This window comes from Bos grunniens, chromosome 12 (assembly GCF_055505025.1).
Source record: "Bos grunniens cultivar Pamir isolate PY7600 chromosome 12, Bosgru_T2T1.0, whole genome shotgun sequence".
Lineage (NCBI taxonomy): Eukaryota > Metazoa > Chordata > Mammalia > Artiodactyla > Bovidae > Bos > Bos grunniens.
The window spans coordinates 3,048,514-3,068,067 of record NC_141176.1 but is presented as its reverse complement, the minus strand read 5'-3'; the positions used below and the strand labels follow the sequence as shown (position 1 = coordinate 3,068,067).

The 19,554-nt window shown below is 39.8% G+C and overlaps 1 protein-coding gene across 10 annotated transcripts in view; it reads right to left on the bottom strand.

The window, feature by feature from the left end:
- Window positions 1–4,149: 4,149 nt before the first annotated feature.
- Window positions 4,150–19,554, bottom strand: part of DIAPH3 (diaphanous related formin 3) — a 560,663-nt gene continuing 545,258 nt past the window's right edge. For all 10 annotated transcript variants that reach the window (XM_086328449.1, XM_086328450.1, XM_086328460.1 and 7 more), the window contains one exon: window positions 4,150–4,558. In XM_086328449.1, coding sequence (XP_086184575.1) covers window positions 4,296–4,558 — 263 coding nt within the window. In that variant the 3' untranslated portion in view covers window positions 4,150–4,295. The remainder of the gene's footprint in view (window positions 4,559–19,554) is intronic.

The following is a 19,554-nucleotide window of genomic DNA, read 5'->3' as shown; positions in this document are numbered from 1 at the left end:
CTTGAGAGTCCCTTGGACTGCAAGGAGATCAAACCAGTTCATCCTAAAGAAAATCAGTCCTGAATGTTCATTGGAAGGACTGACGCTGAAGCTGAAACTCCAATACTTTGGCCACCTGATGTGAAGAGATGACTCAACCAAAATGACCCTGATGTTGGAAAGGATTGAGGGCAGGAGAAGGATGAGATAGTTGGATGGCATCACCAACTCGATGGACATGAGTCTGAGTAAACTCAAGGAGTTGGTGATGGACAAGGAGGCCTGGCGTACTGCAGTCCATGGGGTTGCAAAGAGTTGGACATGACTGAGCAACTGAACTGAATTGAACCGATAGACAGAGGAGCCTGGCGAGCTACTGTCATGGGGTCAAAAAGAGTCAGATATGACTGAGAGACTAATGCTTTCACTTTGAACCTTAAATAATGCATAATATGTTAAAAGGCTGTTGTAAAGGAAAATGAATAGGCAGTCCTGAAATGATAATCTAATAATTTGGCTTCCAATTTCATCATCAGAATCCCTTTAAAAAATTTAGGTATCAATTAGCATAACATGTATAACAACATAGATCTGTAGGAACCTGGATTTATGTTAATGATATTCACTGGAAGAAGACAATTTCTGGAATTTTCAAAGCATTTTTATACAATGGCTAGAATTTCAAAAGGGATAGTAAAGGGGAAAAAATATCATTTTACGGTTTCCGGAAATAAATTAAGATTCCTTTTAAGCTCCTGTCGTCTTGGAGATGCTGAAAAGAGAGTATGAAGCCAAATGTGACGCTCAAAATCTAACAAGGTGAGTAGCAGGCAAAGAGACCCTCACAGTCAAACTCTAATTAGGGGCATGGCTCACTTTCATTCTACCTCAAACTCCATTCCCACCTTAGCTGTAACCTATTCCCTTACACCCACTTTAAAAGGCAATTGCCTACTTAGGAATAATGAAGTTTTATGGTTTAAGGTTCCATTATTTTCTTTTTATGGGGAGATTTGGATTCAATTCTGAAATGTCATCCAGTTGCTGTGGCTCTTTGGCAGCTCCACGTGTTTTGCTAAACAGTAGCTCTTGAGCATAATGATTGAACAGTTTGGCCCTAGAACCTATTTTAAGAATAGTCATGCCTGGCAAGGGTGTGTAATAGCTACCACTGACCAATTCACCAGACAAAAATAAAGAGTGGGTCACTGATAGCTACAATTCCTGGATCTCAAAATTTTTAATAATTAACATGAAGAAAAAGACAATGAATGCCAGTTTAAAAAATTTTCATTCACATTAGCCGTTTATATATTAAGACCTACAGACAGTAAAGCGTCTGTCTACAATGTGGGAGACCTGGGTTTGATCCCTGGGTCGGGAAGATTCCTGGAGAAGGAAATGGCAACCTACTCCAGTAGTCTTGCCTAGAAAATCCCATGGATGGAGTCAGGCTACTCCGTCCATGGGATCGCAAAGAGTTGGACACGACTGAGCGACTTCACCTCACAACTTTCCAAAAGTTACACTCTGTACAAAAGGTTGCCCCAAAACTTACTACCAAAATCCACTGATGCTTATCTATAAAGGAGAGTTTAATAAGATGAAAGATTTGTACATTATAGATTTAGTTTCTAACTAGTAAACTCAGATCTACACTGAATTACATTTTAGGGGGTTCCCTGGTGGCTCAGCAGTAAAGAATCCACCTGCAATGCAGGAGATGCAGAAGACTCAGGTTTGATCCCTGGGTGGGGAAGATCCCCTGGAGAAAGAAATGGCAACTCTCTCCAGTGTTCTTGCCTGGACAATCCCATGGACAGAGGAGCCTGGTGGGCTCAACTGAAGTGGCTGATCATGATATTTTAAAATGAGAATGAATAACCTAAGAAACAATCATTTGTGGCTAAACTAACATTTTGAAATCATTAATAACTCTTGTTTTTGAATAAACACTATTGTAACAACTAAGAATTTTAGATTTACTTAATATAAATAATTGCATTTTTTAGCTTTAGTAGAAGTTTTTTCAGATAAGTTACTGAAATGTTTACTTGCTAACATAAACATTAGCTGTTTGGCATATTTTAACTATTCAAATACATGTTAAGAAAAGGATATATATGTGTATATAGTTAGATTAGATTGCTTTTCTTATTTTTAAATTACTTTAAATATTTTATTGGGAAACTTATGGCTTCCCACAAGCAGGTCTTTGCTTTTGGACCCCTTGATGATCACTTAGTTGTCTGTGTTCTTGCTAAATTCTCTCCTTGACCTGAGAGAAAGGGGAGGGGAATCTATTTTGGGGTGTGTCACTAGCTTGGATGGAGCATCCTTGTCAAGGTACTGACTTTTTATTCACTAATTCAAATAAGCAAAATCTCCTTGCTCAGAAACACAACTGTATCTCAAGGTCTGCCTCCCTATAGTTTTCATCCACAGTTGACTAAAGGAATATTATGACTTTAAAAATCCTAATTATACCTCCTTGCTTATTGTTGGAAGAAACACTTGCATCAGAAACCAGTGTTTCTTGGTTGCCTCTTACCTCTGTCAACTGTCCTGTGCTTCCCCTCATAGCTGCAGCCTCCTGTCCAGGCCTGAGCATGTCCTTCAGCCTCTGCAGACAGATGCCCTGGGGCAGACTGCTCAGTTTCGGGGTTTCCCTGCCTTCCTCCACCCCTGGGAGACTGTGTCAACTTCACTCTCCTTTACTGGCCAGACGGCCTCTCCCCTGTGTCTGCTCCCCAGTCCTACATTGACACTTACCTGCCATCTGGTGTGTCCAAACTTTTAGGTTGAATTTTAGTTTTGTTTCTGAAAATCTCAAGTCTTCGCAAAATCATGTGAAGACCAGATAATCAGGATTCCTGCATTTAGCTTCCTTCCTTGCTGTTAAGGGCTCCTGTCTGCTTAAATGAGTAAATATCCTTCATCTTTCCTGATTTTTAAGATGTGTTCTCAGGAAAATACGTATTGCAACTGGAGGGTAAAACACACATTTCAGCAACACAGATGAGAACAATTTATTCCCACCTTGACTATGGATCACACTCTGTTCCCCAGTGTCTATAAACAGGGCCTGGTTCATTGTTCTAATTAATTAACTTTATTAACCTGGAGCTGAAAGGAGGTGGCAACTTAAACAAGGAAATAAAAAGCAGTGGACCTCGCCAGACTAGTTCCATATAACTGCTTTTTAACTGAAGGTAAAAGAGCAGTCACTTGCTTACTGCATGTCATAAAGCAAAAGAGATGCTTAGATAGACCGCAGAGCACAGTCTCTTTCCCCCTAATCCACAGAATATGCTAATTACAAAACAAAAAGGTGCAACTTTTTTTATTTAGTGCAAATAACAAAGTTTATTTTCTTTGATATAGAATTAATAGAATTAATGATGCCCCCAATGGGATAAAATTGCAACCTTTACATAGGAAGACTTTCCTTGAAACACTTCAGATTTTTGTTAAAGTTATTGATTGTCAGATCAAAGGAACTGCAATTTCAAGTCTGTTCACAGAAATTAAAAATTCTTAATGTGGAAAGTTTCAAAATGGCAATTTGATCCCAGAATCATCATTATTAGGGGGAAAAAAAATGCTCTCTCCCCTAAGAGTTTCGGCAGCACTATAACATGGCATCCATTTACACAAAGGTATGTGTGTTCTGCAAAGAGAGGACATCTATTCCTATTACATCAGTTTTGGAAATGTGTTCAGTTGCCATATAGTCTCCAACAGGGTCTAATTAACATGAATTCAACAATGATCATAATGAGCTTACCAATCATCTCCTCACAGCTTTATTATATCCAGTTTTATGTTTTCTGTGCTATGTTAATAGCATACAGATCCCAATTAAGGAGGAACCTGGCCCTTTATAAATAACATACACGGACTATACATGGATAAGTAGCAAGACTGGAGGCTGATGATTTGATGTTCACTAATGCTGAAAATAGTAAAGTAAAAATCACAGTGACTTGAAAAGATGGTATTTTCTTAAGGACACACTGTTGAACACCTGGCCACCTACCTGCTCTCTGAAGCATTATGTATAATTCAACCACCAAATATAGAACACACGAACACCAGGAGACAAGAAAAGCATTTAAAGCCCATTACAATCTTGAATAAGCCAAAACTTCAAGTACATAGGAAAAGCACTGCAATCATGTATTTAGCTTTATTTTTCTAATATATATCCTAATTTAAAACTATATAAAGTCACTGATATAAAAAGCACTTTTTTCAAGTGTTACAGCTTACAGCATGGCTTTATATTTGGCTTAATCATTTTTTACCAGTTTAATTTATAAAGCTCGTAATCTTGCCAGCAGGGCTTCAACTTCAGGAATGGGTTCGTTTTTAGAAACAGAGCCAATAAGTCCCATTTCCTTTTCTCTGTTGCTTTCTGCATCACAGGCCTCCTTCTTCTCAACTGCCTTGGTCCTCCCTGTAGACGTGTGAGTGTCTAGATTATAATTAAGCTCCTTGGCGACTGCAGTCCTTGTTGAGCTGCAGTTGATATTGTAGTGTGAATGTGGCCCTTCTGTCAACTGCAACTTCTGATTTTCTACAGTAAGGAAGAAAGAAACATTAAACTTATTACTGTGATAAGCAAGGATTGTGCACATTATGAAACACCAAAATAATTATTCTCAACAAACAAGTCCTTTTTGACAGACTAAACTAAAAAATATTCAAGAGTAAGGAAGATTTAAAATAAACACACAGAGGTTAAGAATAAGCTAAAAAATATAAACAGGCAACTATCTCATTAGTATTAATGCTTACTTCCTGCTTCCTTTGTGCCTGAAACGCCCATCACTCAGTTATTAGCAAGGTTGGTCCTGCATTTCATTCAGGTCTCTGCTCAAGTGCTATTGGGAGAGGCCATCTCTGATCATCCATCTAAAACAGCACTCACCTTTTCAGCACTCTGTCTTTTCCTTCACAGAACCTATGACCACGGGACAGATCGTATACTTGCTTACTTGTCTGTTGTCTATGTCTTCACTAGAACATAAGCTCCGCTGAGAGCAAGGACATTGTTCTAAACACTGCTTGTAACACTGGTGCCTAGGATGGCTGTGGAGCAAAGTAGGTGCTCAATAAATACGCAGTGGGCAAATTATTTCTACACCTAAGACAGGCATTAGTTTGAATAATAATGAGATTAATTTCCTTTTGAAAATAAAAAGAAAAAACTAACAGGAAATTAAAAATCAAATTGTCAAAATTTCCTAGCAAATCAAAATAATGTCATAATTTGCCAAATGCATACACATGTATCAATACAGACCTGTAAACTATACACACATGTATGTTCTTTGGTAAGTGACAGCAATCCCAACTTCTCCAGGCTGTGAGGGAAGAGGTATAATAGCTAACAGCTAAATGACTCTAGCCAATTGACTTTCCCAAAGAGCAACAGATTTTCTCCTAATTAATTCTCACATCGTACAACTTTATGAGTAATCTCATGTAGATCTCAAACTCAAAAAAAAACCAAACACAGAACCCTCAATATTCTCATAACCTTGAACGTGGCCTGAAATGGCTTCAACAAACTTGACATGACATTTAAAGTTTTTTGGTTATTCGCTGAGAGATGTTCCATTATCCCAACAGCGATGACTTTGGAGCAGAAGCAGTCACTCATGACAGTGTGTTTTATGTGAGTGCTGAAAATTCCAACTGAAAACAGCTTGTACATTAAAAGGCAGCTGCTGAAGGTATTTACTGCACTGTCATTTCCTGTCCGGGGCTCCCGGTGATGGATGAGTGTTTTACTCACTTTTCTGGACAATCTCAACAAATTTTAGAAGTCTGATCACCTTTTAGCTGTTGGAAGAAAATAAATACACTCTTCCTGTCACCTTCTTTATCAGGTGGGCAATTGTTACTCAAAAGTAAAAATCTACAGAGCAGTGACTTTCTCTTAGAATGTTTATCTCTCTAGTTTATAACATGCGTATCATGTTTGCAGTAAAAAGCACAGCTAACACTGTATTCCTACAGTTCCCAAGACCACACACAAAAGTTTTTTTTTCTAGGATCAACTCTCCTGCCCCAAAGTGTTTGAAAACTGCATTGTAGCTAAGTGCAAATTTTTAGTCTGCTTACTGCTCCTTCCCAAACGTTCCTACCTTTTCTTGTCATTTGAGTTCTTGTAAACAACTCCATCATGATGATATCTCCAACAAACTATAATTTATTTTGCTGCTGGGCAACTCTCATTACATTTTTGATGACAGAGAAGAGATTCGATTGGCTAAAATACAGGTCTATACTGTACACAGGTAAAGTCTTCCATGCCTTTCCCGGCTATGACGTGTCAAGCCCAATCCCACATGTGGCAAAGTGAAAACAGCATGGGATTCTAAGGTACATTGGGGTTGAAGTCCAAGTCCCACCCCTTGGCTTTACAGGTTAGCTCACCTCTGTGAGTCTCAGGTTTCAATAGTCAGACTCCGAGAGCAGGTGTGAGACCTAAAGGGAAGGATGAGGGTGACAGTTCCTTCGAGGTACCTGGCTGTGCCTTCCTCTGCCCAAGCCTTCCAAGTGAGGCTTCTGCCACCCAAGGCTTGTTGTTCAGATGCTCTGACCTTTCTGACTTTCTGGTGACCGTACTCATGAGGGTTGAAATACCATTTTATTAATAGCTTGTATTTATGTAGCACTTTTATTTTTAAAGCATTTGTTGTACTTGAAACATTGCCACTGTCATTTTACAGATTGAGAGGTAAAAGCAAAAAGAGGTTAAATCATTTGCTTAGACTTAGTTACTGAGTAAATCAGTGGCAGGAGCCAAATGCTGTCTCTGGAGATACTAAGGCTGTCTTAAAGAAATTTAAAAAGCTTTTTGCCAAGAAAAAGTGCTAAGTAATTCAAAGCTAAGTTTCATAATAGTAATGTCCTGTACTCATGCTTCAAAATGCTTTCTGACAGACTTCCTGCCCGCATAACTCTGTGGATGGTGTACCTATGTCAGCTACCTCAGTATCTCCAAGGTCACACGCAGACTCCTTTTCTCTCCTGGTACTACCTCAACTCCTGACTCTGAACTTCAGGTACAACCTTTACCCCGACAGGGCCCTGGCACTCCTTGTCCATTCTCCTAGCCCATCCTCTCTCCTTTTGCTCAGCAAACACCCAGCCTGCTCCCCTTCACCTTCACCTCACTCACCACAGAGGGATCAGAAGAGACCCTCCATCAGCTGCTCACTGCAGAATCCACACTCCTTCCCCCCCGTGCTCCCTCTGAGGAACACTCCTCAGGGTGGGCACCTGCCTTCCATCCTGTGGCAGCTGTGCCTTCTTCTCTCCTGCATTTTCAAGGTTTCCTTCTTCAGGCAACCATTTCCCTCAGCATACAGGTACTCTGCAGTAACAACCCCAATCTTTAAAGAAGAAATGTCTCCGTCTCCATATCCTGCTCTATTCCCTTTTCCACTGTTGGCTGCCTTGGTAACAAAACATCTCAGAAGAACTGCTGATACTGCTGCCTCATTTCCTTTCTTCCCTTTTTTTTCTTGAACCCGCTCCAATCATGCCTTTGACCCTTTATGCTCAGACACTCAGTTGTGTCTGACTGTTTGGGACCCTGTGGATTGTAGCCCACCAAGCTCTCTGTCCATGCAATTCTCTAGGCAGGAATGCTGGAGTGGGCTGCCATTCTCTTCTCTGGGGGTCTTCCCTTCTGACCCTTCACTCTTCTGAGACAGCTCTCGTCAAGGCCACTAATAAACTAGTGTTGCTAAAAACAAGGTTGGCTACCCCTTGGATACTTCTGTTCTCCTTTACTTGACCTATATCAGATCCAAGGATGAAACGCCCAGCAGAGGATGGGCTTTTCTTTTACCATCTGCTTCTGCAGAGAATTAGGTGGATAACACTGGGCAGCCAATGCAGGCAAAAGCGTTTCCACCCTATTGAGAAAACTTTAGATAGTTTTGGGCTAGCTTTAGGCACAAAGTGATAAGAAGAAAAACCAAGCTGGCATGTAACTCTTCTGTGGTTTTAGACGGAGAATCTTTCTTGAGAAGCAATAGACAAGACAGAATAACATAAAAAGAGGTCATTCCTGAGACCACTGAAGAAATAAAAAAGAAAGTAGAGAGCTCCTTTTAGAGGCACTTCCCTCCAGCCTGCACCTTTATCTCTCAGCATCCCAACAGCCTCCATCCTGGTTCTCAGCCTTGGGAGGCCCAAGCTGTAGCACTGAGGAAGTCACATCCCAAACTGCAAAGTACGAATGAAGTTAGGTAGGTGAAGGATCCCCTGTCCCACTGCAAACTAGAGAAAATGTTTATGAGTAAAGAAAGCTCCCAAGTTGGAAGTACTCTTTTATACAGACATTTTATTACAATGTTGGTTCAGGTGTCTTTTGCCATTATTATTGACACTATTTTAAAAGTCTGCTATTGGTGGTTTCCTGTGGGCTGAACTGGAGACCCAAATTCCACACAAAAAACATGCACTTAATTTCTAAATGGTTCACTTCAAACATCAGGGCGATACTGCAACTCTGCAAGTTGGCGAAAACTCTATACAGGTGCTCAGAGTTACGAAATAAATCGCAATTTGACGCCGGTAGGCTTGTATCTTTTTTTATGTGAAATTAGTTCCAAATACAAGGTGACACACTTGGACACATGGGCTCTTTAAATGGAGATGAAAGCATCAAGGCAAAGTAGAATGCTTCCTCGGAGAGGGCAGTGGCACCCCACTCCAGCACTCTTGCCTGGAAAATCCATGGACGGAGGAGCCTGGTGGGCTGCAGTCCATGGGGTCCCCAAGAGTCGGACACGACTGAGCGACTTCTTCACTCTTCACTTTCATGCACTGGAGGAGGAAATGGCAACCCACTCCAGTGTTCTTGGCTGGAGAATCCCAGGGACAGGGGAGCCTGGTGGGCTGCTGTCTATGGGGTCGCACAGAGTCGGACACGACTGAAGTGACTTAGCAGCATCAGAATGCTTCCTTAGTTCTCCAAAGACAGGAAACTTCTGCTATTATTTTATGAATCAAATCCAAGGTTTTTTTTTTCACCTTTAAGATATTGTAATTGATGTCTGTGAAAAGAAGTATGATCTATCTAGGACTACTGCTAATATCCAGGCCATTGGTGATTCAAGTACAGATGGGCCAGGGCCAGCTGCTATTTTTAGTGCTAGGCCAGTAAGGAAATCCAATCTACACATCTTGTATTTATGTTTCTGTAGCAATAAACAGGGTGAGAATACATGTCATTATCCTTTAAGATAGGGAAACTCACTTATTTCCATTTAATTCCTTATGTGATTCTTACTGTAGACTTGGTTCTACAGTCCTACACAGTTGTTATTGTTGTTGTTGTTTTCTGAAACTAAATGAAAAGTTGGAAATTGTTGAAAAGTTGAATGGGTCTCAAATACAGAGAATCTGCTAGACCTGAGAGAGAGAGACAGAGACAGAGAGAGAGAGAGAGAGAGAAAGAGAGAGAGAGAGAGAGAGAATAAAAGCCTTAAACCACAAACTGGGCTGGATCCAACATGACCTTGGCAGAATACATATTTGGATGACAAAGAAAGTTAGAAACAAAAAACCATGCCCAACCCACCCTCCTGAGTTAACTTTTCCATCATTTCTTGAGTAACATAAAAGACGCAAGAACCGGGAAAGTCGCTGAGAAAAAAGAAAATATAAATGTATGTAATCCAGCATCTAAATGAGGAAGTATTTCAGCCAACAGCTGTTATGTTTCCTGAGCTAAGAAGGCAAGGCTAAGGCTCTGGCTGACAGCCCTTGGGGAAAACCCTCTCTGCTACAGGAAATATCAGTTATGGTTCAGAAAGAGGCATTATTTCCTTTAAGTCAGTATTGATCCTCCATCACATTGTGGTTCTAATGGGCACTGGGTTCTTAGAAGTGCCAATTCTCAGATGAAATATGAAATAGAGCTCCTGCCTTTTGTGGTCAATGGTGAGCCTGTGGTAGTTTGACAGGAGGAAGAATAGAGAACTCTGGTGTCCTAAATTGACTGCATCTCTTCAGTCTTCCTGAAATTTGATCTCTCCTTACAGTTCTTTACCTTTTGCTCTTAACTATTACTTTGACCTATTAAGCAGCTGTTTGGTTTACTCAGTAATACCATTTCTTTGGCAGGAGAAAAAATGACCCATAAATATAATTTTAAAGCACTACTGGGCCTACATGATAGTAAAGTGTGTGACAAATATATGTTTTTAATCTATACAATAACTGAAGTTACTGCTGGCCACCTGCAGCCTTTACCCCTGTGGTTTTCCTTACTATTGATTTACTGGTGCTATAAATAATTGTCTTTTCTTTGCTTCATTTTGCTGTTTATTTTACTTTTTGTATTGAAAACATATAAAAAATGATCAAAAAGATAAAAAAAGATAAAAAAGATCAAAAGGGCATTTTGTATATATCTAAAAATCTTTTAGGAGTGTCAAGAAATTCTTATAGAAACCAATTAAGTAGAAACAAAAATGATAAAAAAAGATTACTCCCCCAATTTAAACAAAAGAAAGCAGAGATGACAGATAAAAGCCATTTTGAATAAAGGAGATAACTGACAATTAAATTAGGATTTTTGCATTAACTAGATATATACACTTCTATTCACTGGTCATATCAAACACTCTCTTCCAATAACAGAAGAGATGACTCTACACATGGACATCAGCAGATGGACAATACCAAAATCAAATTGATTATGTTCTTTGCAGTCAAAGACGGAGAAGCTCTATACAGTCAGCAAAAACAAGACTGGGAGCTGACTGTGGCTTAGATCGTGAACTCCTTGGTGCAAAATTCAGACTGAAATTGAAGAAAGTAGGGAAAACCACTAGACCATTCAGGTATGACCTAAATCAAGTCTCTTATGATTATACAGTGGAAGTGACAAATAGATTCAAGGGATTAGATTTGATAGACAGAGTGCCTGAAGAAATATGGACGGAGGTTCGTAACACAGTACAGGAAGTGGTGATAACCATGTTCATGGATTGAAAGAATCAATATAGTGAAAATGAATATACTACCCAAAGCAATTTATAGATTCAATGCAATCCCTATCAAGCTACCAACGGTATTCTTCACAGAGCTAGAACAAATAATTTCACAATTTGTATGGAAATACAAAAAACATTGAATAGCCAAAGCTATCTTGAGGAAGAAGAATAGAACTGGAGGAATCAACCTACCTGACTTCAGGCTCTACTACAAAGCCACAGTTATCAAGACAGTATGGTACTGGCACAAAGACAGAAATATAGATCAATGGAACAAAATAGAAAGCCCAGAGATAAATCCACGCACATATGGACACCTTATCTTTGACAAAGGAGGCAAGAATATACAATGGATTAAAGACAATCTCTTTAACAAGTGGTGCTGGGAAAACTGGTCAACCACTTGTAAAAGAATGAAACTAGAACACTTTCTAACACCATACACAAAAATAAACTCAAAATGGATTAAAGATCTCAACGTAAGACCAGAAACTATAAAACTCCTAGAGGAGAACATAGGCAAAACACTCTCTGACATATATCACAGCAGGATCCTCTATGACCCACCTCCCAGAATATTGGAAATAAAAGCAAAAATAAACAAATGGGACCTAATTAAACTTAAAAGCTTCTGCACAACAAAGGAAACTATTAGCAAGGTGAAAAGGCAGCCTTCAGAATGGGAGAAAATAATAGCAAATGAAGCAACGGACAAACAACTAATCTCAAAAATATACAAGCAACTCCTACAGCTCAACTCCAGAAAAATAAATGACCCAATCAAAAAATGGGCCAAAGAACTAAACAGACATTTCTCCAAAGAAAACATACAAATGGCTAACAAACACATGAAAAGATGCTCAATATCACTCATTATCAGAGAAATGCAAATCAAAACCACTATGAGGTACCATTTCACGCCAGTCAGAATGGCTGCAATCCAAAAGTCTACAAGCAATAAATGCTGGAGAGGGTGTGGAGAAAAGGGAACTCTCTTACACTGTTGGTGGGAATGCAAACTAGTACAGCCACTATGGAGAAGAGTGTGGAGATTCCTTAAAAAACTGGAAATAGAACTGCCATACAACCCAGCAATCCCACTGCTGGGCATACACACTGAGGAAACCAGAATAGAAAGAGACACATGTATCCCAATATTCATTGCAGCACTGTTTATAATAGCCAGGATATGGAAGCAACCTAGATGTCCATCAGCAGATGAATGGATAAGAAAGCTGTGGTACATATACACAATGGAGTATTACTCAGCCATTAAAAAGAATACATTTGAATCAGTTCTAATGAGGTGATGAAACTGGAGCCTATTATACAGAGTGAAGTAAGCCAGAAAGAAAAACACCAATACAGTATACTAACGCATATATATGGAATTTAGAAAGATGGTAACAATAACCATGTTATTGAGACACTGATGTATAGAACAGTCTTACGGACTCTGTGGGAGAGGGAGAGGGTGGGAAGATTTGGGAGAATGGCATTGAAGCATATATAATATCATGTATGAAACGAGTTGCCAGTCCAGGTTCGATGCACGATACTGGATGCTTGGGGCTGGTGCACTGGGACGACCCAGAGGGATGGTATGGGGAGGGAAGAGGGGGGAGGGTTCAGGATGGGGAACACATGTATACCTGTGGCGGATTCATTTCGATATTTGGCAAAACTAACACAATATTGTAAAGTTTAAAAATAAAATAAAATTAAAAAAAAATTAAAAAACCCCCCAAAAACCAGCTTGAACATCTGGAAGTTCATGGTTCACGTATTGCTGAAGCTTGGCTTGGAGAATTTTAAACATTACTAGCATGTGAGATGAGTGCAATTGTGTGGTAGTTTGAGCATTCTTTGGCATTGCCTTTCTTTGGGACTGGAATGAAAACTGACCTTTTCCAGTCCTGTGGCCACTGCTGAGTTTTCCATATTTGCTGGCATATTGAGTGCAGCACTTTCACAGCGTCATCATCATCAGGAAAATGCAAATCAAAACCACAGTGAAATATCACTTCATACTTGCTAAAATGGTTATTATCAAAAGACAAGTAATAACTGTTGGAGAGGAGGTGCAGCAAAGCGAATCCTTGTGCACTGTTGGTGGGAATGTAAATTTGTGCAGCTACTATGGAAAGCAGCATGGAGGTTCCTCAAAAATTTAAAATAGAGCTGTCATATCATCTAGCAATTCCATTTCTGACTATTTATTTGAGGAAAGTGAAAACACTAATTTGAAAAAAATATGCACACCCATGTTCATTGCAGCCTTATTTACAATAACCAAGATATGGAAACAGCCTAAATGTCCATCAGTGGATGAATGGATAAAGGAGATATAGACGAGAGTCAAAATTTACAGTCTTCCAGTTATAAAATAATTTGTAGGATGTAATGTACAGCATGGAGACTACTGTTAATAATACTATACTGCACATTTGAAAGTTGCTAAAAGACTAGATCTTAAAAATTCTTACACTGAAAAAAATTATGTAACTGTATATGGTGATGAATGTTAACTAGACTTATTGTGGTGAACATTTCACAATATATACAAATATCAAATCATGTTGTACACCTGAAACTAATATAATGTTGTGTGTCAATTATACTTCAATAAAAAATTTTAAATGTCAAAAAAAAAAAAAAAAGGAAGTGGTGATAAAAACCATTTTCAAGAAAAAAGAAATGCAAAAAGGCAAAATGGTTATCTGAGGAGGTCTTACAAATGGCTGAGAAAAGAAAAGAAGCTAAAGGCAAGGGAGAAAAGGAAAGATACATTCATCTGAATGTAGAATTCCAAAGAATAGCACAGAGAAAAAAGAAAGCCTTCCTAAGTGACCAATGCAAAGAAATAGAGGAAAACAGTAGAATGGGAAAGACTAGAGATCTCTTCCAGATGATTAGAGCTACCAAAGGAACATTTCATGCAAAGACGGGCACAATAAAGGACAGAAACTGTATGGACCTAACAGAAGCAGATGATATTAAGAAGAGGCGGCAAGAATACACAGAAGAACTGTACAAAAAAGATCTTCATGACCCAGATAACCACGATGGTGTGATCACTCACCTAGAGCCAGACATCCTGGGCCTTAGGAAGCATATCTAGAAACAAAGCTAGTGGAGGTGATGGAATTCCAGTTGAGCTATTTCCAGTCCTAAAAGATGATGCTGTGAAAGTGCTGCCCTCAATATGTCAGCAAATTTGGAAAACTCAGCAGTGGCCAAAGGACTGGAAAAGATCAGTTTTCATTCCATTTCCAAAGAAGGGTAATGCCAAAGAACATTCAAACTATCACACAATTGCACTCAGTTCACATGCTAGTAAAGTAATGTTCAAAATTTTCCAGGTGAGGCTTCAATAGTACATGAACCGAGAACTTCCAGATGTTCAAGTTGGATTTAGAAAAGGCAGAGGAACCTGAGATGGAATTGACAACATCCGCTGAATCACTGAAAAAGGAAAAGAGTTCCAGAAAAACATCTACTTCTGCTTCATTGACTAAGCTAAAGCCTTTGACTATGTGGACCACAAGAAACTGTGCAAAATTCTTCAAGAGATGGGAATAACATATCACCTTCCCTGCTTCCTGAGAAACCTGTATGTGGGGCAAGAAGTAACAGTTAGGATTGGACACAGAACAACTGACTGGTTCCAAATTGGGAAAGGAGTACATCAAGGCTGTATATTGTCACCTTGCTTATTTAACTTATATGCAGAGCACATCATGAGAAACGCCAGGGTGGATAAAGCACAAGCTGGAATTAAGATTGCTGGGAGAAATATCAATTGCCTCAGATATGCAGATGACACCACCCTTATGGCAGAAAGTGAAGAAGAACTAAAAGCCTTTTGATGATGGTGAAAGAGGAGAGTGAAACGCTGGCTTAAAGCTCAACATTCAAAAAACAAAGGTCATGGCATCTGGTCCCATCAGTTCAGTTCAGTTGCTCAGTTGTGTCTTTGCAACCCCATGAATCGCAGCACGCCAGGCCTCCCTGTCCATCACCATTTCCCGGAGTTCACTCAGACTCACGTCCATCGAGTCGGTGATGCCATCCAGCCATCTCATCCTCTATCGTCCCCTTTTCCTCCTGGCCCCAATCCCTCCCAGTATCAGGGTCTTTTCCAATGAATCAACTCTTCGCATGAGGTGGCCAAAGTATTGGAGTTTCAGCTGTAGCATCATTCCTTCCAAAGAAATCGCAGGGCTGATCTCCTTTAGGATGGACTGGTTGGATCTCCTTGCAGTCCAAGGGACTCTCAAGAGTCTTCTCCAACACCACAGTTCAAAAGCGTCAATTCTTCGGCGCTCAGCTTTCTTCATAGTTCAACTCTCCCATCCACACACGACCACTGGAAAAACCATAGCTTTGACTAGACGGACCTTTGTTGGCAAAGTAATATCTCTGCTTTTCAATATGCTATCTAGTCCCATCACGTCATGGCAAATAGATGGGGAAACAGTGACAGACTTTATTTTCTTGGGCTCCAAAATCACTGCACATGGTGACTGCAGCCATGAAATTACAAGATGCAAAAAAAAAAAATAAATAAATAAATAAATAAAAGATGCTTGCTCCTTGGAAGACAAGTTATGACCAACCTAGACAGCATATTAAAAAGCAGAGACATTACTTTGCCGATGAAGGTCCACCTAGTTAAAACTATGGTTTTTCCAGTAGTCATGTATGGATGTGAGAGCTGGACCACAAAGAAGGCTCAATGCCAAAGAATTGATGCTTTTGAACTGTGGTGTTGGAGAAGACTCTTGAGAGTCCCTTGGACAGCAAGGAGATCCAGCCAGTCAATCCTAAAGGACATCTGTCCTGAATATTCATTGGAAGGACTGACACTGAAGCTGAAGCTCCAATACTTTGTCCACCTGATGAGAAGAACGGACTCATTGGAAAAGACCCTGATGCTGGGCAAGATTGAAGGCAGGAGGACAAGGGGATGACAGAGGATAAAATGGTTGGATGGAATCACCAACTCATCAATGGACATGAGTTTGAGCAAGCCCTGGGAGATGCTGAAGAACAGGGAAGCCTGGCATGCTGCAGTCCTTTGGGTCTCAAGGAATCTGACATGACTGATGAACTGAACAATAATAACAATAATTCAGTCTTGGTCTATTTCACTGTCCTTTGAATAAAAATTTAAAGACAGCACTGCTGTTTTGCACAATCACAGAACACATTTTCAATTCAAATTTTCATGTGCAAAGCAACTCCCTCTTAACTTTTACATACCAAAACCAACCAAAGCGTCTGTTTACTATTACTAGTCTTGCTATCTGTCACTGACAGCTGTCTCAAGCTACCAGGCACTAGTGGTCACCAGTGTGTGGCTTAGCAGCCATTAAGTAAATGGTTTTTAAAGTATGCAATTGCCTGTCAACTGATGGATACCAGATAGTAAATAAATTCATGGGTTGGTCTGGTGGTTTATGAGGAAGAATGTAGGCAAATTATACAGGTATATAGCTTGATATTACAGTTAGTGGATACATAATATATGTTAAGCCTTTTGCTATGCTATGCTAAGTCACTTCAGTTGTGTCTGACTCTGTGTGACCTCATAGATGGTAGCCTACCAGGCTCCCCTGTCCCTGGGATTCTCCAGGCAAGCACACTGGAGTGGGTTGCCATTTCCTTCTCCAATGCATGAAAGTGAAAAGTGAAAGTGAAGTCACTCAGTTGTGTCCAACTCTTAGCAACCCCATGGACTGCAGCCTACCAGGCTCCTCCGTCCATGGGATTTTCCAGGCAAGAGTACTGGAGTGGGGTGCCATTGCCTTCTCCGTGTTAAACCTTTTATGTGTTATTTAAAAATGTTTCCAACAACTCTAAGATAAAAGTATTAACAACTTCTCTGGTCACTCAGACGGTAAAGAATCTGCCTGCAATGTGGTAGACCTGGGTTTGATCCCTGGATTGGGATGATCCCCTGGAGAAGGGAATGGTTACCCACTCTAGTAGTCTTGCCTGGAAAAATCCCATGGACCGAGGAGCCTGGTGGGCTACAGTCCATGGGGTTGCAAAGAGTCGGACATGACTGAGCAACTAACACTTCGACTAACACTTAATAAATGAGGAAACTGAGGTTTAGATAAGTCCATGAACCTCAAGGTCACAGAGACTTCGATATTTGCCTCCAGCAAACATAATTCACATCTTACTCCCCCACAGCTCTGGGGGCAGAGGATGAGGCCATGGCAAAAGACATATTGTGAAAGGAAAAGAGCACTTTACACTTGAGATTTGAGGAGAAGCCTATACCCCATGCTAATGACCAGGAAGCGGTACTGGAAAATAACCAGATGAATACTGTAGGAACTAAATATTTTCCTTAGGCCATTTCTAAGTGGGATCTTATAGTGTGCTTATGTATTTATATTTTGTATATTTCCTAGGTCAACATTTACTAGATACCACAAACGCAGTTTTTTTTTTTTTTTTTCCCCTAAATGAGTAAGGTATGCTATTTCAATTCCATTTCACTTTCACAGAATCATATAATATCGAGGCCAACCTCAGGTTTGGAAAGACCCTTAGTGAGTTGCCAGAACCATCTATCCAAAGCCTGAATTCCCTTTACTCAGAATCCCATCCAATGGTTGTCCAGTCTAAATCTGAAGACCTCTAGTCATAGTCTCACCATCTCACAAGGCAATATATTCCTCTAATAATTAAATGTTTTAACTTATATTTATCTAGTGTTTGTTCCCCTAAAATCTTAGTCACTAGTCCTACTGATTTTTCCCACTATGGCCGTATTAAGAGAGTCTCAAAAATATACAAGCAACTCCTGCAGCTCAATTCTAGAAATATAAACGACCCAAACAAAAAGTGGGCCAAAGAACTAAACAGACATTTCTCCAAAGAAGACATACAAATGGCTAACAAACACATGGAAAGATGCTCAACATCACTCATTATCAGAGAAATGCAAATCAAAACCACAATGAGGTACCATTTCACGCCAGTCAGAATGGCTGCGATCCAAAAGTCTACAAGTCATAAATGCTGGAGAGGGTGTGGAGAAAAGGGAACTCTCTTACACTGTTGGTGGGAATGCAAACTAGTACAGCCACTATGGAGAACAGTGTGGAGATTCCTTAAAAAACTGGAAATAGAACTGCCTTATGACCCAGCAATCCCACTGCTGGGCATACACACTGAGGAAACCAGAATTGAAAGAGACACGTGTACCCCAATGTTCTTTGCAGCACTGTTTATAACAGCCAGGATATGGAAGCAACCTAGATGTCCATCAGCAGACGGATGGATAAGAAAGCTGTGGTACATATACACAATGGAGTATTACTCAGCCATTAAAAAGAAAACATTTGAATCAGTTCTAATGAGGTGATGAAACTGGAGCCTATTATACAGAGTGAAGTAAGCCAGAAAGAAAAACACCAATACAATATACTAACGCATATATATGGAATTTAGAAAGATGGTAACAATAACCCTGTATGTGAGACAGCAAAAGAGACACAGATGCATAGAACAGTCTTTTGGACTCTGTGGGAGAGGGCGAGGGTGGGATGCTTTGGGAAAATGGCATTGAAACATGTATGTTATCATATGTGAAACAAATCGCCAGTCCAGGTTTGATACATGATACAGGACGCTCGGGGCTGGTGCACTGGGATGACCCAGAGGGATGGGATGGGGAGGGAGATCGGAGAGGGGTTCAGGATGGGGAACCCATGTACACCCATGGCGGATCCATGTCAATGTATGGCAAAACCAATACAATATTGTAAAGTAATTAGCCTCCAATTAAAATAAATAAATTTATATTACAAAAAAGAGAGAGTCTAATTCCTCTTCCATTCACCAGTTCTTCAACTATTTAAAGACAGATATCGCAATCCCCAAATCTTTGCCAAGCCAAACAATTTCTTCAACTATTCTTCCAGAGATCATAAGCTGAAGTCATTGTTAAGTTAACTCATTAGTTAACCCGCTGAATACTTATCCACCATGCTAGGTGCTCAGGCCTTGAGACATTCTGGGTCCTGTCATTTCTATTATGAACATGCAAAACCATTATTTAGTTAGTCCAAAATTCTGCAGAAAAAACAAACCCAACTAGTGTACCAGTACCAAAACACACGAGAACTGATGCTCATAGAATCTTTTTGAATATAACCTTATAAACTTGAAGTTGATTTTCAGCCTAATAAAAATCTGCTTAAAACTACCTGTGTTTATTCATTGGAGAATTCAGTCCTGCAATGCATGTAATGAAGATGATTTTAAATGAAATAACTTTAGGTATGACTTTATACATAAAAATGTTCCTTTAGGTCTCCCCAGCCTGTCACCACATATAGAGTCACATTCACTAGCCATATCGAAACAAAAGCAGCATGTTCAAGGAGCAAGAAAAACAAACTCGTATCATCTAATTCTGATCTAACTTGCTAGAATGTAAGCTCCACAAAGGCAACAATCTTTGTTTCATTCACAAAGAATAAATAAAATAGTTCTTAGAATAGTGCCTGCTTTATAACAG